Here is an 18,251-nt window from a genome sequence, read left to right as displayed (position 1 = left end):
AATCTCCTAGGAATATCACCTGGAGATAGAGCTGCTCTCCCTCTTTGAAATATTCCAAAACACCTCCACCAGCAGACTTGCTCCAATGACCTGCTATGCTGCAAGATAGCTGCCTCCTTCCGTCTTTCTCATACTGACTCTGTATGCCTAAAATTTCCTGTGAATTATAACCTTAGAAATAAGCCAAGTCTAATGAAAAGTCATTCTTGAACCTACCGAAAAAAACCTGTAGAAAAACAAAAGAAAACCCCTTACCATGTGGATCCCGAGAGACCAGCAATGTAAGTTGCACAGTCTAAAATTCCTGATTCATAAAGTGCTTTCATCACTCCAGCAAACCCTACCATGGCACGAAATCCACCTCCTGAACCCAATATCGCTATCACTGGTACCTGCATAAATGAGAAGAACAGCAAATCACCACAATAATTTTGATAAAGGCTTAAAAGTAGTAAATAAACACTATTCATCAATCACTGGCCAAACATACCAGCCTTGAGCAATTAATAGGTCACCATCCAGAGATCCTCACCACAGTGAAAAAACATGTGCTTTTCCAAACCTCTGCACAAGAGATCTAAGCAAGACAAGAAGAAGCTATTCTGCATGTTTTCAGCAGTATGTATGTAAAAGAATGGCAAAATACCTTAATGAAACACTTTGAGATATGAGTTTTAAACACTGTACATAGAACAGAACAGTATCGTAATCCTACCCATGAAGTTAGCAGTCCCCCCTAGGCTGTCTAAGCCCAATAGTGATGTACAATATTTGTATGTCATACTCAGTACCCTTCTGCCATCCAGAGCTGGATGGCAGGAGTACTTCTGGACTGTGACATGGGAGGAGAGCACTGCTGAACACAGTCAACGGAAGCCTGGAACCAGCCAGCACCATGAGAGGTTTTGCCAAGGTGGAACACTCACAGAAGGGCAGAGCAGACTTTCTTCCAGCTTTCTATTTATCTTGTAGCCTGGGACCATTAGCAACCAGGAGGTGCAAACAGACGGCATATAACAAAGCACCTGGCATGCAGGGATATAAAGGGAATTTTAAGGAATTTAAAATCATGCAGGCAAGAAGGAAGATATGACTGAGACAACATAAGAGCAGGAAGACAGCATGAATTCCCAGAAGAGGGAGAGCTGAAAGCTTGCTACGGCTTACAGGCAGTAAGAGAAGTCTCCCTTTTCACCTGCAGCTTTTAGCTTCAGTTCAGAGCCCTGGTGACAGAGAAGGAACGAATGCTGTCAGGGAGGATTCTGGACCAGATACCTCAGGGTACTGGATAGGAAACAGTGCTACAAGCAACAGTAGCCAATAACTTCCTCTTCTACGGGACACAGTCCAGTCAGACTGATTATTCAGGGAGGTCTGCTGCTTGCCCAGACTCCAGATCCATGATAGCAGTAGAAATGGCTGAGTCTCACCTGGCCTTCTAGATGCTGCTCCTTGCTGCTCATCCATGTGGGTAACAGTGACACAAACAGAGAAGACCCTAAGCAAATGAGAGGTGCTTTGCCCCATTTTTGAGCAATAATGAGGGGCATAAGCATCTAATGCCTGTGGACTTGATTTTTCTAGTCTGGAAGATGAATGGTTCAAGCAGATGCTATCAGGGTCAAGTGGCACCACTAGCGAAACTGCTGCCTACTTGACCAAGAAGCCTTGCTTGCTGATGAAGACGGTCCATGGGAAAACAAGGAATCCAACAGACAAACAGAGTGGGAAACACCTTCATGGATGGACCGGGGGTGGTGTAGCTGCTGTGCTTGGAGCTGGGGTAGCCACACTGTCTGTTGCAGTTGAAGTTTGAGTAGCTGCTGTACTTGCCGCTGGGGTGGCTGTGCTGCTCATTGCAGCCAAAGTTTGAGTAGCGACTGTACTTGTCGCTGGGGGTGGTGAAGCTGCTGTGCCTGGAGCTGGAGTAGCTGCGCTGACTGTTGCTTTGCCCTCAGATCCACCAACATTTTTTTCCTTTTGAAGGTGCTGGATAATGTTGAACAAGGCCCTGTAAGCATAGGCCAAGCCCCAGCACGTCGCCATGATTTGTCCATCTCTGGTATGGCCAGAATGACCGCACACCTCATTTAAGTGTTTTACTAATTCTTCTGGATTTTGCAGTTGTTCGGTAGTGAAATTCCAAAGTACTGGAGGGGCCCACTGACCTAGATACTTGCCCATACTATCCCACACACCCTACCACTCATGACTGTCCAGCCTCGGGGAAAATCTCTCGGTCCTCCTATATCGTCATTTGACCCCAGACAAGACCCAAACTTGACTCTGCTTAACTCTTGAAATCAGACGAAATGGTCATGGGCAAAATACACTCTGTATGTGTGTCAACATGGTGATCCCCTTCACAATCAGCAAACAAGTCTCAACAGTATTAAAAAGCCATTCAGAAACTTCAAAACTCTCAAATGATGCTGTAAACAGTATGGGGGGGTGGGACTGGAAAGGTAAAAGAATGTCTCCTTCACAGGTTGACCACCCAAGAAGGAGAAAAAATATGTGTAATTGCTAAGCACTTTTATTATATACCTCCCAAAGTATAAAGGTGGTGACCACACTGGGAACATAAGCCAGATCAGTTTCATGATCAATGATTCTATTGTATTACAAGTCATTACCATAAAGTACAATGAGACAAGAACCTTAGCCCAAGCCCCACACTTGAAAAACACCAATACAGCAAATACCGGCTCAAAGTAAGGTACTGAATATACTGAAACTGTGAGATTAAGAGGAACAACTTTGACAGCCAATAAATCAGCATTGTGACAACTGACTATTAATCCGGGCAGATCTGTCATTATCTCAAGCCTTCGTGCCCCACATTGGGCACCAAAAAGAACTGTCATGGTTTAAACCCAGCCAGACAGCTCATTCACTCACTCCCCCCCCTTTCCTCCCTCTTTCTTTTCTTCCCCCCCACCCCCACTTCCCCAGTCCTGGAGGGATGGGGAGGAGAATCGAAAGAATGTAACTCCCACAGGTTGAGATAAGAACAGTCCAGCAACCAACGTACAACACAAATCACCACTGCTATCACCAACGACAACAATGATAAGAGAAAATAACAAGGGAAGAGAATACGATATCACTTGCCGAAACGAGTCTGACCCAGAAGACCCTGTGTCCTTCCAGGTAACTCCCAGTTACCTCCCTAGGCATGATGTGCTGTGGTATGGAATACCTCTTTGGCTAGCTTGGGTCAGGTGTCCTGTCTCTGCTTCCTCATGGCTTCCCCTCCTCCCTGGCAGAGCATGAGACTCACAAAGTCCTTGGTCAGGGTAAACATCACTTAGCAACAACTAAAAACATCGGTGTTATCAGCACTGTTCCCAGGCTGAAAGTCAAAACACAGCGCTGCACCAGCTACCAAGGAGAAAAACTGACTGCTACTGCTAAACCCAGGACATTTGATTAGGAGTTTAAAAACGCATTTTATAATAAAACCATTTGATATTACTACATAGCATGAAAACAGTGTTAAATTTACAACTAGCTTGCAAAAACTACAGGAGCGATAAGGAGAATGTATGTGTACCCTGCACACCGATTCAGCTACCAAGAGACAGCAAAGTCAGCAAAACCAGATCTAGTTACATATTGAAAATGTATCTACAGGGGTTTTATTTTATACTTATTTCCTTCTTACTTCCCAGCCCTGACTTCAAAGCTGTTCCCTTCCACTGCATATTTTCCTCAAGTATCTAGAAATAAAATAAGTGAAATAAAATGAAACAAAAATTCACTTGCTACCATCCTCAAGTGTTTTAGACTAAGGAAAGTACCATCTGGCTCCGTTTCCAAAAACTAGAAGAATGTTCCACTGTTCAGTGGTGATAAGGCAACAACCCCTTGGTTGTTACTAAGTATAAAAAGAATTACACAGTTGTGCAGAAAGCCCCTATCTGATCAAACTGGTAACCAACCAGTCAAAATTTTCACTAAAAGGCAATTTAAGGTGCCAATGGATTGCATTAGTTATAAGAAAAGAAACCATGTTACTACTGAGTTTCAGTTTCTTTCTTCAGATTCCACACTCCAAGCCATGAAACATTCTTGTGGACTGAAAACACCATCACATGGAAATAAACATGCACAATGACGAGTTAAGTTGAGACATTTCTTGAGGCTTCCAGTTCACAAAAACTGCTGATTCTTGATGCAATAAGATTATTTTATTATCTTCTTCATAAGTGTTAAGCTTTAGTAATAGAAACCACAGGTATTTACTGGCATTAGTATTCGTCAGGCACCTCCAGAGATAGCTATCTATCAAAAAAATGACAAAACAAAGGTAAAGATTTAGCACATGCCTGTTTTGTTAAGCCAACACCCCAGTAACGGAGCAGTTGCTTTGAAGAGAAGAGCCGTATTACTAATCACAAATTTAATAATGTACGTTAGGCTTTGAAAGCTCTTTACAAACACCACCTAATTAACCTACACAGACAAATCCCAACAGGATGAAGATGGCGGTTTGCAAGCCTGAGAACACTTCCAAAGCACCACTATTCAACAAATCTATTCATCAGTGAAGTGTCATGAGCACAAGGGAAAATCTGAGTTTTCTTTGGGATGCAGAAAAATCCGTACGAAGGACCAACAAAGAATGTCGAGGAGTCACTAGCATCCTGACTATAAATGTTTCCTGTATACTTTATCCACAGACATTTTAGGAATCATAGATTCCTATACTGGGGAAGCATGGGCATATGGAGAGTTAGGTGGATATACAGTACCTCTTCATTTCCACTTCATACCAAAGCTAAGTACAAAGAGCTGCAATCACTGCTTTCAGTTCCAGAAATTAATTCAACTAAAGAGCTCTAAAGCAGAGGCTGCAGCTTAAGTAAGCTACCCATGGTAAATAAAGCTGTTAAGTTGTGAAAAATTAACTCAAGAGAAGCATCTCTTGCATATTTACATTCATTTATTTCAGTTAACTGAATACAAGTTGTCAGGGGGTGAAGGTTAAGAGCCCTTTCCAGCTTTGCACAGGAAGGTAGAGCACATTTCCAAGCAGGTAGGTCTGTTAAACCAGCTTTTCATCTGCAATTCAGTTTCCAAATTTTCTTGTCACGTTTAAGGGCAAGAAATGGTAAAATCTGAAGCTACACACACCCATCTGACAGGTTCCCTATAGGACGAATAGGGCAGAGAGAGGGGAAACAGCTGCAGCAGAGTAGATAGGGAAAAGAACCAAGAAGCCATCTCACGACTGAGAAACAATGGAGAAAAGGCAGAATACCAAGGTGTGCACACTTCTCCATGTACACATGCTGGGGCTAACACATTCCACTCTTTGAGGTACTCTGAACCCCAAGTCCTCTGAATCCCAGTAAAAGTGGGGGTAGAGGTACTAAACCCATTCAAGCAGATTTACAAACTTAGACCAAAGGGTAAGTGACTTACAAGAAAGTGATGCAGGGAGTCAATGGCAAAAATGTGAATTGAACTCAAAAGTCTTGGAGACAAAAGCCCAATGCTCTAATCCCTGTCCAAACTGCCACACTCAGTTCTGTATGGTTGTGCCCAGTTCTGAACAATCAAAAGGCTGTGCTAGCATGACTTTCTTCTTCCTATGGCCCGTCTGCACATCACAATGCTGAGCGACTCAGCTTAGGTATCATATGAACAAACTCCATTGAGGCAGTGTACAAGCTTGGCTCCACACAGTTCCACTTCAATCAATGAACTCCTCCCCTCAGCAAGAGCTGATTGCTTCATCATCAAACAAGGCATGCAAATGAAAAGGATTTGGGAAACAAAACATGTTTTAAGAAAAGTTAGCTCTGAAAAATGCATCAGTCATATTTTCCAGCAATCTGGGGAAAAAATAAAAAAGCTAAAATATGTTAAACCTTGGTTTGGAAATGAGTAGTATAGATGGTTCTATCCAAATGCCCTGGAAACACAGTGCATAAAATCTGGACAAGAGTACCTGTGGTAGAAAAAAATGTTGCCATGGGGTACACAGATGATTATTTGAAAATTGTTCTTCAAATCCAGCCTTAGAGAATTGTATGCTTTCTTTCACTGATGACAATATTTTTAGAAAATTGTTTAAAGCAACAAAAAAAAAACAAAAAAAACTGAGCAATGACACAGGTACAAGAAATCTCATCCTGTGTTTTCAGAATATATCTTGACAGTAAATATGGAAATTTGGAAGTACTCACTTCCCCTTCCAGGGACATATAATTATCTCACAGGCATTAAAGTCTCATAGCATCCCTGCAAGGCATGCATGTTGCTGTTCACAGATGAAGAAATTTAGATGAACTTTGAGTAAGTGACTTGTCTAAGATTAAACGACTCATAGCCAGCTAAGAATACTCATAATGTCTCCTGACTTCTGATGCCATGTTAAGACTACAAACATCCTATAAATCCTCCTGCTATCTTTCATCTGCAGCAATAAAAGTAAAAATGACAGGCTGGAAAGACTAAATTATATTTTAAATTGAACAAAAAGGGTTTTTTCGTCACTAGAAGCAGCTAAAAATTCTGACAAGTCAGCTCAGAAATACACACCTGACATACGAAAAACAAGAGGATCACATTACCTCAATCCTTCCTAGGGTTGGTAAGCTTACAATTAGAGATTACTGTCTGGTCTTGGAATATTCATTTTAACTAATAATATTTCAGTATTTGAGACAGTGAGGGATACCAAGGGAAGATGATGACAAAAAGAATATGGCACCTTACCTAGTATTTACAATAATTCATGCACACGTCACCTGCATAGAACTGATACTTCAGGCACTGAGTGCACTCCAGTTCTAACTGGATCTTGGCAGAATACCTGCATTCTTTCTGGGAAAGATATTATTCTGCTGTAGAAGATCAAACCAATGTCATATTCACAGATATCTACTCTGAGAGATTTGCATTTGTTAAGATTAGAACACCCAAACTGAAAAAAAAACTTAAAAATGTTCCTTTATAATGTGTACAATTTAGAACAGTACAAATAAAACAGGTATTATACTTATCAAATTCATTCATCTTCCTCAGAAAGCTCACTCAAGCACATTTTATTAGGCAAGAGTTCAAAAGCATACAATAATAACACACTTTTTCAAGGGCATTTAGGGATAGGACAAGGGGCAATGGCTTTAAACTGAGAAAGGGGAGATTTAGATTAGCCATTAGGAAGAAGTTACTTACTGTGAGGGTGGTGAGGCACTGGCACAGGTTGGCCACAGAAGCTGTGGCTGCCCCATACCTGGCAGCGCTCAAGACAAGGTTGGATGGGGCTTTGAGCAACCTTGTCTAGTGGAAGGTGTCCTGGCCCATGACAAGGGGCATGAAATGAAAAGATCATTAAGATCCCTTCCAACCTAAAGCATTCTATGAACACATCTACCACCTGCTCAAAACTTCATAGAAATTTAAAAGAAATTCCTTCAGTATTGGTTCCAGCTTCTGCAAAAGACTGTCACATTCTGCTTATACTAAAAATGTACAAAACAAATCAATATCCATGAATTAATCAACCCAGATTAATTCACTGACTGTTCATTGCTCAACACCCCTCACATTACACACAAGTCTTCCTGTCACAATTCTGGGAGCAGAACTAGAAAGGGAACAAGCAGGGAAGAAAGAGAATGGAAAAGCTACTACAAAACAAGTGGATCTGTACTAAGTGTATTCTTAATTAACTCATAATAATGCAGTGTCTTAACTTTCTGTTGGCTTGGTATAAAGCATCAGCAAGCTAATGAAAGCTGCAGCTTCTCACATTCTCTAAGAAATAAACTTCATAATCCTAATCATGTAAAATGGGATAAAGGGAAACAAAAAAGAATTTAAAAAATTACTTTACATTGAAACACCTCATTTCCTGCCTCATCTTTTAGACACAAAGGCCAAACAGCAGGGCCATTTTAAAAGCCCAGGCTGGATATCAAACATGCAAGGGCAGATTCTGCAGTTGGGCATGTGCCCAGAGCCACCACATGCTTCTTGGGCAGCAGGTATTTTGCACACCCCTTAGGCATTTTTCAGATGACAATCTCAGCCCAGAACCAACACCTTAACAAAGTATGGAACACAGAGCAAAATGAAAACCATGGACTAATCTCCTTTGCCCAATTTTTACCTAGACACAGCCTGCTAGTGTATAAACAATGAAGAACCAGATAAAAGACACAACAGTTTATTTAAGGTGGCAGTGCAAATGAAAAGCTGTGATTTCAATCTTACGATGGCATTTACACATATTGTCCTTTTGTCCATAATGGGCATATCTTATTATATAAGTGCAGCTTCATTTTGGCACAGGATTTTGCCTCCGTAAACTTTAAGCTACAAATTTAGAGCCCAAGAAAAATTATTCTCCAGCCTAAATGGTGTATGCACTGAAAAAAAAAGAAATTTTTTCGGTTCTGCCATCTGTGTTTACAATGAACCTTTTTACCTAACGTGTTATGCATCCCTTTAAGAGACAAATGCAGGACTCCAAAGGTTCCTGATGGGAACTCTCCAAACTTACATCACGGGAAGTGGTCAAGTTCTTGCTTTTTTCCTCTCCTAGAAATGATTTCATACTGTGCATGATATTATCTTTTCGCTGGTGCCGAAATTTCTTCTCTTCATCACACAGAGCCATGCTGAACCGGAGATCAGTTGAAGAGCTATTTTGCAAAAAAGACAAGCTTTAACAAAAGGCATAATTAAAAAGAGAATTCAAAATAACACCTGGGGAAATAAGTGGAAGTAAGAGTAAATCCTAATAAACTTACATAAGCTGAAACAGATAAAAATAAAAAATACAATAAAATAACATAAAATAGAATAAAATTAAATTAAATTAAATCATTATTATTGATTTGACACAATTGCATCAGCTAATTCTATGGTGATGGACATGAAGAACAATGGCACACTGCATCTTTACATCTTTAAGACATTTTATGCATCTATAAGACATTTTATCTAGAAAATGCATTGTTCTCATACTAGTGAAAACTAAATGCAAAATTTGCAGCTTCAGTGCTATATAATGTGGTCTTCAAAAAAACTAAATTAAAATGTAGCAAATGAGTTCACCACTCATATAATTATGAATCTGCAGTGTAGAAATTTGAATTCCCTGCAAAGAACTGTAACAAAAAAATTTCATACATTCCTACTAAAACATACTCTTTGTAAGTTTGAGGTTCATGTTTAGGGAGGAGAGTACAATTTTAACTCTGTATCCATTCAGTCCTACAATCAAAAACTATGGATCTCAACTGGCTGACCACAGGAAAAACTAAGGCTTTTTATCTAGCTTTCTCTCCATATTGTGCAATCAAAAATGTACATAGGGCTGCATAAAGATGTCAATACTGTATTTAGAAGCTACAACTTCAGTTCCCATTTCTTATTTCAGGCATCATGGCAGGATAAATAGTTTGAACTGTCGGCTCATTTGGACTCACTGAGCCTGTATGTCATTTGGAGGGCTGGAACTAAAACAGCTCCCAGCAGCACTGCCTCCAGAAGACCACAGTGAGGAGTGTACAAATTCAACCTGCTATCCATCCACCTCATTGCCATTCCCATATTCACAAAGATGGGGTAAAAATGTTTGTGGATACTTTGACATGTTAGTTACAAGGCAGCAGTTTTAAGAGTCCTTTATGAAAACAGTGAAATGGATCTATTTAGGCACAGAGAATAATTCTTCAGATTAAAAAAATAAATAAATAAAATTATCCAGTGAAATAATAGGATTAAGAAAAGGGGGGAAAAGACTGCCTAGAAGCAATGTTCCATAAAGGTGCGTATGATAACTATAAACAAGAGGTCCATTCAGATTCCAAAATCTGTGCAGCCATCCGAGAGTAATAGAGCAGAACTTGATCAGATCCTTTAGTTTAACATATTTCAAAGCCTACTGCCTAAGAACAGCAAAACATAGCCAAGCATCTTCTGTTTATTTAATGTCAGAGATATGAAATACCTGCAATATACAAACCCTGCAAGGTTTAGGGGTGGTCTCAAGGACCACCCACATATGCATCTTTCCTAGTACAAAATAACGAGGAGAAATTATCCCTAAGGGATGTTTGTCAGTCACCAGAATCATTACAAAAGACTTCTACGTTTACAGTTACAGTGCTCAGCACTGCTATTTAGTTACAGACAATAAAAGGACTCTTTAAATGCCTTGTTCTCAGCAATTAATTTTTAGACTTTAAGTCTAAAGTTATTTTTCTTATTATGCCTCAAGGTGATTTTGGTCTTTCACCTAGACAGGCTAAGAAAGAGGGAGAAAGACAGCTAGAGAGGAAGAAAAAAGGTAGGCATCTGCTTAGCTTTACACAGGGTGAAATCCTGCCTCTACTGAGATCTTCACCTTTGACTTTAGTACTGCATGGTCTTAACATTCAAATACATTTCAGGGGAAGCTTTATAATGATATCCATATTTGCTAAAAGTTAACGTGAGATGCAAAGTTACCACAGAAGGTAAAATAATGAGGATAACAGCTAAACCATGACTTTATTAGAGAAAAGGCCCTTGAAAATGAAAGCACTTAACATAAATCAGGACAAGAAATTCATATATGATGGCCTTGTTCCTGCAAATATTTGGAAAGGACACAGTTGTTAGTACAAGTAATGGTATTTAAGTCAACAATAGAATTAAAATGTGAAAATAACCTTCAATTTTAAAATCTCCTGATTACAGTACATGGTATTTCTGTGTTAAAACAAGAAGCTTTGTAGTCTACCTGATACAATTTTAAGAAAACTCTAATGGAGTAAAATAAGAAAATACCTTTGCTGCTAACATATTTTTGCCCCCTTTTTTGTTTTTAATTAATATGAGACACTTACCATACTTCGAGTGACAATTCCAAAGTCATTTCTGTGACCTAAACAAGAAATATTTAAATATGGTTACACCATTTAGAGAGGGAAAAACATCAACACACCAGGAACAGAAACTACTACTGTTAGGATTTTTATTTAGACCATTTTTTCTAAAAAGGAAGACATTTCTGAAATACATGAATGAATTTCTTTTCTATTTATCTATTTTTTTTACAGCACACAATGTGATTCCAAAATTCACCACTAACACTGAATACAGTCAAAAATGCTGCTAGGTCCTGACTTTCATTCATCAAATCCCATTGTTTTGGCTTTCTTCCACTGACAATCAGTTTTTGACAGCGTGATTCATCTTTGGCCTGAAGGGATCTAATTGTCTTCACGCACTTATGTTCCTTTGCTTCTACCACCAGCCACAGTCTTTCTGCCACTTGCTTCCCAGTTCACTGGATAAACTTCATACTCAACTTCTATCTGACACAAAGACTTGTAAGGGAATGAATTCTCTGTGCTCCGTATGAGTCACCAAGTGTCTTCCTGCAGTTTAATATAATAAATTATCAATCAGGAAGAGTGATTTCTTTCAGGTTTCTGAAAGATGCAAGTAAACTAATAAATGCCACTATAAAATGATTTCACTTGCAGACCACACAGATCCACCTGACCCATAAGCTACGGGCTGATCTCCTCTGCCTTTCATAGAGCAATTTAAGGGGCTGCCTCAGGCAAAGGTTAAAAAAAAATATGGTTAAACCACCAAGTGCATTTAGGCAAAACCCAAGAGTAGGAGCCTGCTAAAATGGACAGACATTTTCATCTCCCGAAGCTCTCTCACATGCAATGGCCATCTACACATTGGTACAGCCTTCTAGGAGCATAACAGACTCACACACAGTGTCTTGTTTTACTGCCTGTAGCTATAAGCGGAATATCCTCCTTGTTTGTGGTATGTGATCACTAGGAATGGAGATAGAACACCTCAGGCTGAACATTTGCTTGACACTTAGAATAGTTAAGGATATAAAATTGCAAAGGTGCCTCTGGCCTCCCACACCTCACAAACCTGCCAACAGGCCAGGTAAACCTGGCACTCTGCTACTGCTCTCTGGAATGGAAATGGTAAATGAGGTAGTGAATTAACAGGGTGGTGGAAAAAGGAAAAGGCAGAAAAATAACAAAAGGAGAACATGAAGAAACAGAGTGAAGAGTCATTTATGGAAATACTTCAAAGACAGGGCGGCAATTACATTATTCTAGCACCTGATATTACTAATTTAGAAACCACTTCAGAAATCATCCAGTGATCCAATGGTTGAAAAAAAAATGTACACACAGAGTACTAAATAAACCCTTCAAGTGAAATGTTCCAATAGGGAACCAGCATGCTATTTTCTATATGTTATACAGACTGCCACAGAAATCTCAGGAATACATGTTGCGCACACAAATTGACTACATTGGGCTCAACCTGACTTAGTGTTCCCTCACTATTTGCTTATAAATTTCAGTGTATTTGGCCTTTTTTACTGAATTTTTATCCCATTCTACATTCTCTACAAAGCTTTGCTTGGTGCTGATGAGAAGTTAAAGCATACCTGTAACGTGGCAATGCCTCGTATTATAGGCATGAGCTTTGTAAACTGTGCTCTCAAAGCTTATTCCTCAGCTCTATCTCTCTACCTCACACTGTGCCTGGCAGAACCAGGCAACTGCACTCAGCCCATACTGTTGCAAAACTCCAACTTCCCTAATTAATACCTATATCTTACATATCACAGAATCAAGGAATGGTTGAGGTTGGAAGGGACCACTGGGTGTCATCTAGTCCAATCTCCCTGCTCAAGCAGGGTAATGAAGAAGAGCACACTGCTCAGGATTGTGTCAGACAGCTCTTAGAATCATAGAATCATAAAATAGTAAGGGTTGGAAACGACCTGAAGATCATCTAGTTCCAATCCCCCCTGCCGTGGGCAGGGACACCTCACACTAAACCATATCACCCAAGGCCTCGTCTAACCTGGCCTTGAACACTGCCAGGGATGGAGCATGCACAGTTTCCCTGGCCAACCTATTCCAGTGCCTCACCACCCTAACAGGAAAGAATTTCCTCCTTATATCCAATCTAAATTTCCCCTGTTTAAGTTTTAACCCATTACCCCTTGTCCGATCACTATAGTGCCTAATGAAGAAGCCCTCCCCAGCATCCCTATAGGCCCCCTTCAAATACTGGAAGGCTGCTAGGAGGTCTCCACGCAGCCTTCTCTTCTCCACGCTGAACAGGCCCAATTTCCTCAGCCTGTCTTCATATGGGAGGTGCTCCAGTCCCCTGATCATCCTCGTGGCCCTCCTCTGGACTTGTTCCAACAGTTCCATGTCCTTTTTATGCTGAGGACACCAGAACTGCACACAATACTCCAGGTGAGGTCTCACGAGAGCAGAGTACAGGGGCAGGATCACCTCCATCGACCTGCTGGTCATGCTCCTTTTGATGCAGCCCAGGATATGGTTGGCTTTTCTGAGTGCACACTGCAGCCTGCTCATGTTAAGCTTCTCATCGGTCAACACCCCCAAGTCCTTCTCCACAGGGCTGCTCTCAATCTCTTCTCTGCCCAACCTGTCGCTGTGCCTGGGATTGCTCCCACCAAGGTGTAGAACCTTGCACTTGTCATGGTTAAAACTTCATGAGGTTGGCATCAGCCCACCTCACAAGCGTGTCAAGGTCCCTCTGGATGGCATTCCTTCCCTCCAGCGTATCAACTGAACCACACAGCTTGGTGTCATTGGCAAACTTGCTGAGGGTGCACTCAATCCCACTGTCCATGTCAGCGACGAAGATGTTGAACAAGACCGGTCCCAACACCGATCCCTGAGGGACACCACTCGTTACTGGTCTCCAGCCGGACATTGAGCCGTTGACCACAACTCTTTGTGTGCAGCCATCCAGCCAGTTCTTTATCCACTGAGTGGTCCATCCATCAAATTGATGTCTCTCCAATTTAGAGACAAGGATGTCGTGTGGGACAGTGTCAAACGCTTTACACAGTTCCAGGCAGATGACATCAACTGCTCTATCCCTGTCCATCAGTTCCGTAGCCCCATCATAGAAGGCCACCAAATTGGTCAGGCAGGATTTCCCCTTAGTGAAGCCATGCTGGCTGTCACCAAGCACCTTGTTGTTTTTCATGTGCTTTAGCATGCCTTCCAGGAGAATCTGCTCCAAGATTTTGCCAGGCACAGAGGTGAGACTGACTGGTCTGTAATTCCCCGGGTCATCCATTTTCACCTTCTTGAAAATGGGGGTTATATTTCCCTTTTTCCAGTCATCAGGAACTTCACCTGACTGCCATGATTTTTCAAATATGATGGCCACTGGCTTAGCTGCTTCATTCGCCAGCTCCTTCAGGACCCGCGGATGGATCTCATCAGGTCCTGTGGACTTGTGCATGTTCAGATTTTTAAGATGGTCTCGAACCAGATCCTCTCCTACAGTGGGCGCAAGGTCTTCATTCTCACAGTCCCTGCATCTACCTTCCAAGACTTGGGTGGTGCAGTCAGAGCCTTTGCCAGTGAAGACCGAGGCAAAGAAGTCATTCAGAACTGTAGCCTTCTCCAAATCCTGTGTTGCCAGTTCTCCTGAGAGCTTCCTGAGGGGGCCTACATTGTCCCTACTCTGTTTTTTATTTGCTATGTACCTGTAGAATCCCTTCCTGTTATCCTTAACATAATGTCCTGGGTTCAGCAGTAGCAGTCATTTTTCTCCTTCTTGGTAGCTGGTGTAGTGCAGTGTTTTGACTTTCAGCCTGGGAACAGAGCTGATAGCGATGTTTTGGTTTGGCCAAGGACTTTGTGAGCCTCATGCTCTGCCAGGGAGGAGGGGAAGCCAGGAGGAAGCAGAGACAGGACACCTGACCCAATCTGACTAAAGAGGTATTAAATACCACAGCACATCATGCCCAGGAGGTAACTGGGAGTTAGCCGGAAGGGCTGGGAGACTGCAGGGTTGGAGGAGGTATCGGTCGGAGCTTGGTCGGGCTTGGGGGGCGAGTTATCGGTCAGCTGGTGCTGAGGTGTTGTATTCTCTTCCCTTGTTATTTCCTTTATCATTATTATCACTGGTGGTAGCAGTAGTGATTTGTGTTATACCTTAGTTACTAAACTGTTCTTATCTCAACCCGTGGGAGTTGCATTCTTTTCGATTCTCCTCTCCTTCCCTCCAGGAGTAGGGGGAGGGCAAGAAAGGGGGGGAAGTGAGCGAACGAATTACCTGACTGGGTTTAAACCACGACAGTTCTTTTTGGCGCCCAACGTGGGGCACGAAGGGTTGAGATAACGACAGATTTGACTGGATTAATAGTCATTCGTCACAATGCTGATTTATTGGCTCTCAGAGTTGTTCTTGTTGATCTCACAGCTTCAGACCGTTGTAACTTACGTAGAGCCGGTATTTGCTGTGTTAGTGTTTATCAAGTGTGGGGCCTGGGCTAAGGTTCTCGTCTCACTGTGCTTTATGGCAATGGCTTGTAATACGGGCGGGCTCCAGCAGCAGGGCGGGACGGACGTGGCCGTGGACTTGTACCTGGCCGTCCGGCTGCTCTTCACCGTCCTGGCCCTCACCCTACTCTCCATCTTCGTGAGGCTGCGGGGAGCCGAGGGGGAGCGGCCCTGGGAGCCGGCGGCAGCCGAAGCGGCCCGGGAGAGCGGCCCCGGGCACCAAGCGGCGGCGGGAGCGGGGCCGGAGGCCGCGAGGGGACGGCTGCCGGTGGAGGAGGTCGGGGCGGTCGAGGAGAGGAAGGAGGCGGCTGCCGAGCAGCGGGAGAAGGCGGCGGAAGAGCCGAGCCCCGCGGAGGAGCTGAGCCCCGCGGAGGTGCCGAGTCCGGCGGCCGAGCCCCGCCCTGAGACGGCCGAGAGCATCCCCCGGAAGCCGCCCGCCGAGCCCCAGGAGGATGCAGGAGACCACGCAGCAATGTGGGATCTGAGCATGACGTGAATGGTATGGAATAAGGGGTGGATAATGTCCTGGGTTCAGCAGTAGCAGTCATTTTTCTCCTTCCTGGTAGCTGGTGTAGTGCAGTGTTTTGACTTTCGGCCTGGGAACAGAGCTGATAGCGATGTTTTGGTTTGGCCAAGGACTTTGTGAGCCTCATGCTCTGCCAGGGAGGAGGGGAAGCCAGGAGGAAGCAGAGACAGGACACCTGACCCAAACTGACCAAAGAGGTATTCCATACCACAGCACGTCATGCCCAGGAGGTAACTGGGAGTTAGCCGGAAGGGCTGGGAGACTGCAGGGTTGGAGGAGGTATCGGTTGGAGCTTGGTCGGGCTTGGGGGGCGAGTGATCGGTCGGCTCGTGCTGAGGTGTTGTATTCTCTTCCCTTGTAATTTCCTTTATCATTATTATCACTGGTGGTAGCAGTAGTGATTTGTGTTATACCTTGGTTACTAAACTGTTCTTATCTCAACCCGTGGGAGTTGCATTCTTTTCGATTCTCCTCTCCGTCCCTCCGGGAGTAGGGGGAGGGAAAGAAGGGGGGGAGTGAGTGAACAAGTTACCTGACTGGGTTTAAACCACGACACATCCCTAGCCAAGTTTAATTCTAACTGGGCCTTAGCTTTCCTAACCTGGTCCCTAGTTTCCTGGACAACATCCCTGTACCAGGCCGCCTGTCCTTGCTTCCACCTTTTATAAGCCTCTTTTTTCATTTGAATTTTCCTCAGCAGCTCCTTATCCATCCAAGGAGGTCTCCTGGCCCTCCTGCTGCACTTCCTTCTGGTTGGGATGCAACACTTCTGAGCTTGTAGCAGGTGATCCTTGAATATCAACCAAGAGTCTTGGGCCCCCCTGCCCTCTAGGGCTGTATCCCATGGAACCTTACAAAGCAGGTTCCTGAAGAGGCCAAAGTCTGCTCTTTTAAAGGCCAGGGCAGTGAGCTTGCTGCACGCTCTTCTCACTGTCCTGAGGATCTCGAACTCGACCGTCTCATGGTTGCTGCATCCAAGGCTGCCCTGGAGTGTCACATTTCCAACCAGCCCTTCCCTGTTGGTGAGCACGAGGTCAAGCATGGCACCTCTCCTTGTCAGCTCCTCTATTACTTGCAGAAGGAAGTTGTCTTCCACACAATCTGGGAACCTCCTGGATTGCTTGTGCCGGGCCGTACCGTCCTTCCGACAGATGTCAGGGTGGTTGAAGTCACCCATGAGAACAAGGGACTGTGAGCGTGAGGCTTTTCCTATCTGTGCTTCATCCGCAGGTTCTCCTTGATCAGGTGGTCTGTAACAGATCCCCACGGTAACGTCTCCCATAGCTGTTTTCCCTTTAACCCTGACCCACAAACTCTCTGTTGACTGCTCACCTGTCCCCAGACAGAGTCCCATACTCTCCAGCCTATCCCTAACATAAAGGGCAACTCCCCCTCCCCACCTGCCAGGCCTGTCTTTTCTAAAGAGCCTGTAACCTTCCATTCCAACACTCCAGTCATAGGATCCATCCCACCACATTTCTGCGATGTCTATCATATCATACTCCCATGGATGTGCACACATCTCTAATTCCTCTTGTTTGTTCCCCATGCTATGGGAGTTTGTACAGAGGCATCTGAGCCGAGCTCCAAACGAAGCCGGCTCATTGGCTGGAGTGGCTGGAATATCACTACATTGCTCTGAGCATTTATTATAAGTGCTGGCAACTGACTCGGTGTGTTGGGATGGAATGATGCCCCCCTCCCCCAGCACATCTAGTTTAAAGCCTCCTTGACCAGTCTGGCAAGCCTCCTACTGTAACTGGTCTTTCCCTTATCAGACCAGCTCCACCAGCCCCCACTAGACCTGGCCTACAAATTTGGGTCCCGTGTTCAAGACACCCAAACCCCTGACTATGACACCACTCTTTTAACCATTTGTTAACCTGGCTAATCCTCCTAGCTTTTTTTAGGTCCTCCCCTGTATCCTGGAGAATTGACAAAAAGACTATCTGAGCTCCAGAGCCCCTAACCACCTCTCGCAGGGCTCTGTAGTCCTTCTTTATGTTCCCCAATCTACTACTACTATATCCCTAGCACCCACATGTACCACTAGAAGTGGGTAATAGTCTGCGGGACTTACTAGAGCAGGCAGCCTCTCTGCAAAATCCCTGATCTGTTCCCCCGGTAGGCAACACACCTCCCTTGAGACTGGGTCAGGCCGACAGACGAGTGCTTCTGACGAAGCACAGGGATGATGAGGGGGCTGGAGCACCTCCCGTATGAAGACGGGCTAAGAAAATTGGGGTTGTTCAGACTGGAGAAGAGAAACTGCATGGAGACCTCATAGCATCCTTCCAGTACCTGAAGGGGGCATACAAGGATGCTGGGGAGGGACTCTTCATTAGGGACTGTAGTAATAGGACAAGGGGGAACAGGTTAAA

General features: G+C 43.6%; 1 protein-coding gene across 1 annotated transcript in view; it reads right to left on the bottom strand.

The window, feature by feature from the left end:
- PLA2G4A (phospholipase A2 group IVA) overlaps positions 1 to 18,251 on the bottom strand; it is a 62,305-nt gene that overhangs the window by 23,852 nt on the left and 20,202 nt on the right. The window contains exons 5-7 of the mRNA XM_057402438.1: positions 10,857 to 10,894; positions 8,522 to 8,663; positions 256 to 392 (exon numbers count right to left, since the gene is read on the bottom strand). Of these exons, the coding sequence (XP_057258421.1) occupies positions 256 to 392; positions 8,522 to 8,663; positions 10,857 to 10,894 (317 nt within the window). The remainder of the gene's footprint in view (positions 1 to 255; positions 393 to 8,521; positions 8,664 to 10,856; positions 10,895 to 18,251) is intronic.

The sequence above is a fragment of the Pezoporus wallicus genome, unplaced genomic scaffold, assembly GCF_028554395.1.
Source record: "Pezoporus wallicus isolate ANWC-B61680 ecotype Strahan unplaced genomic scaffold, APGP_CSIRO_Pwel_v1 contig_6665, whole genome shotgun sequence".
NCBI classification, from domain to species: domain Eukaryota; kingdom Metazoa; phylum Chordata; class Aves; order Psittaciformes; family Psittacidae; genus Pezoporus; species Pezoporus wallicus.
Note: the sequence above shows the minus strand (reverse complement) of the source record. Positions and strands in the feature narration are given on the sequence as shown.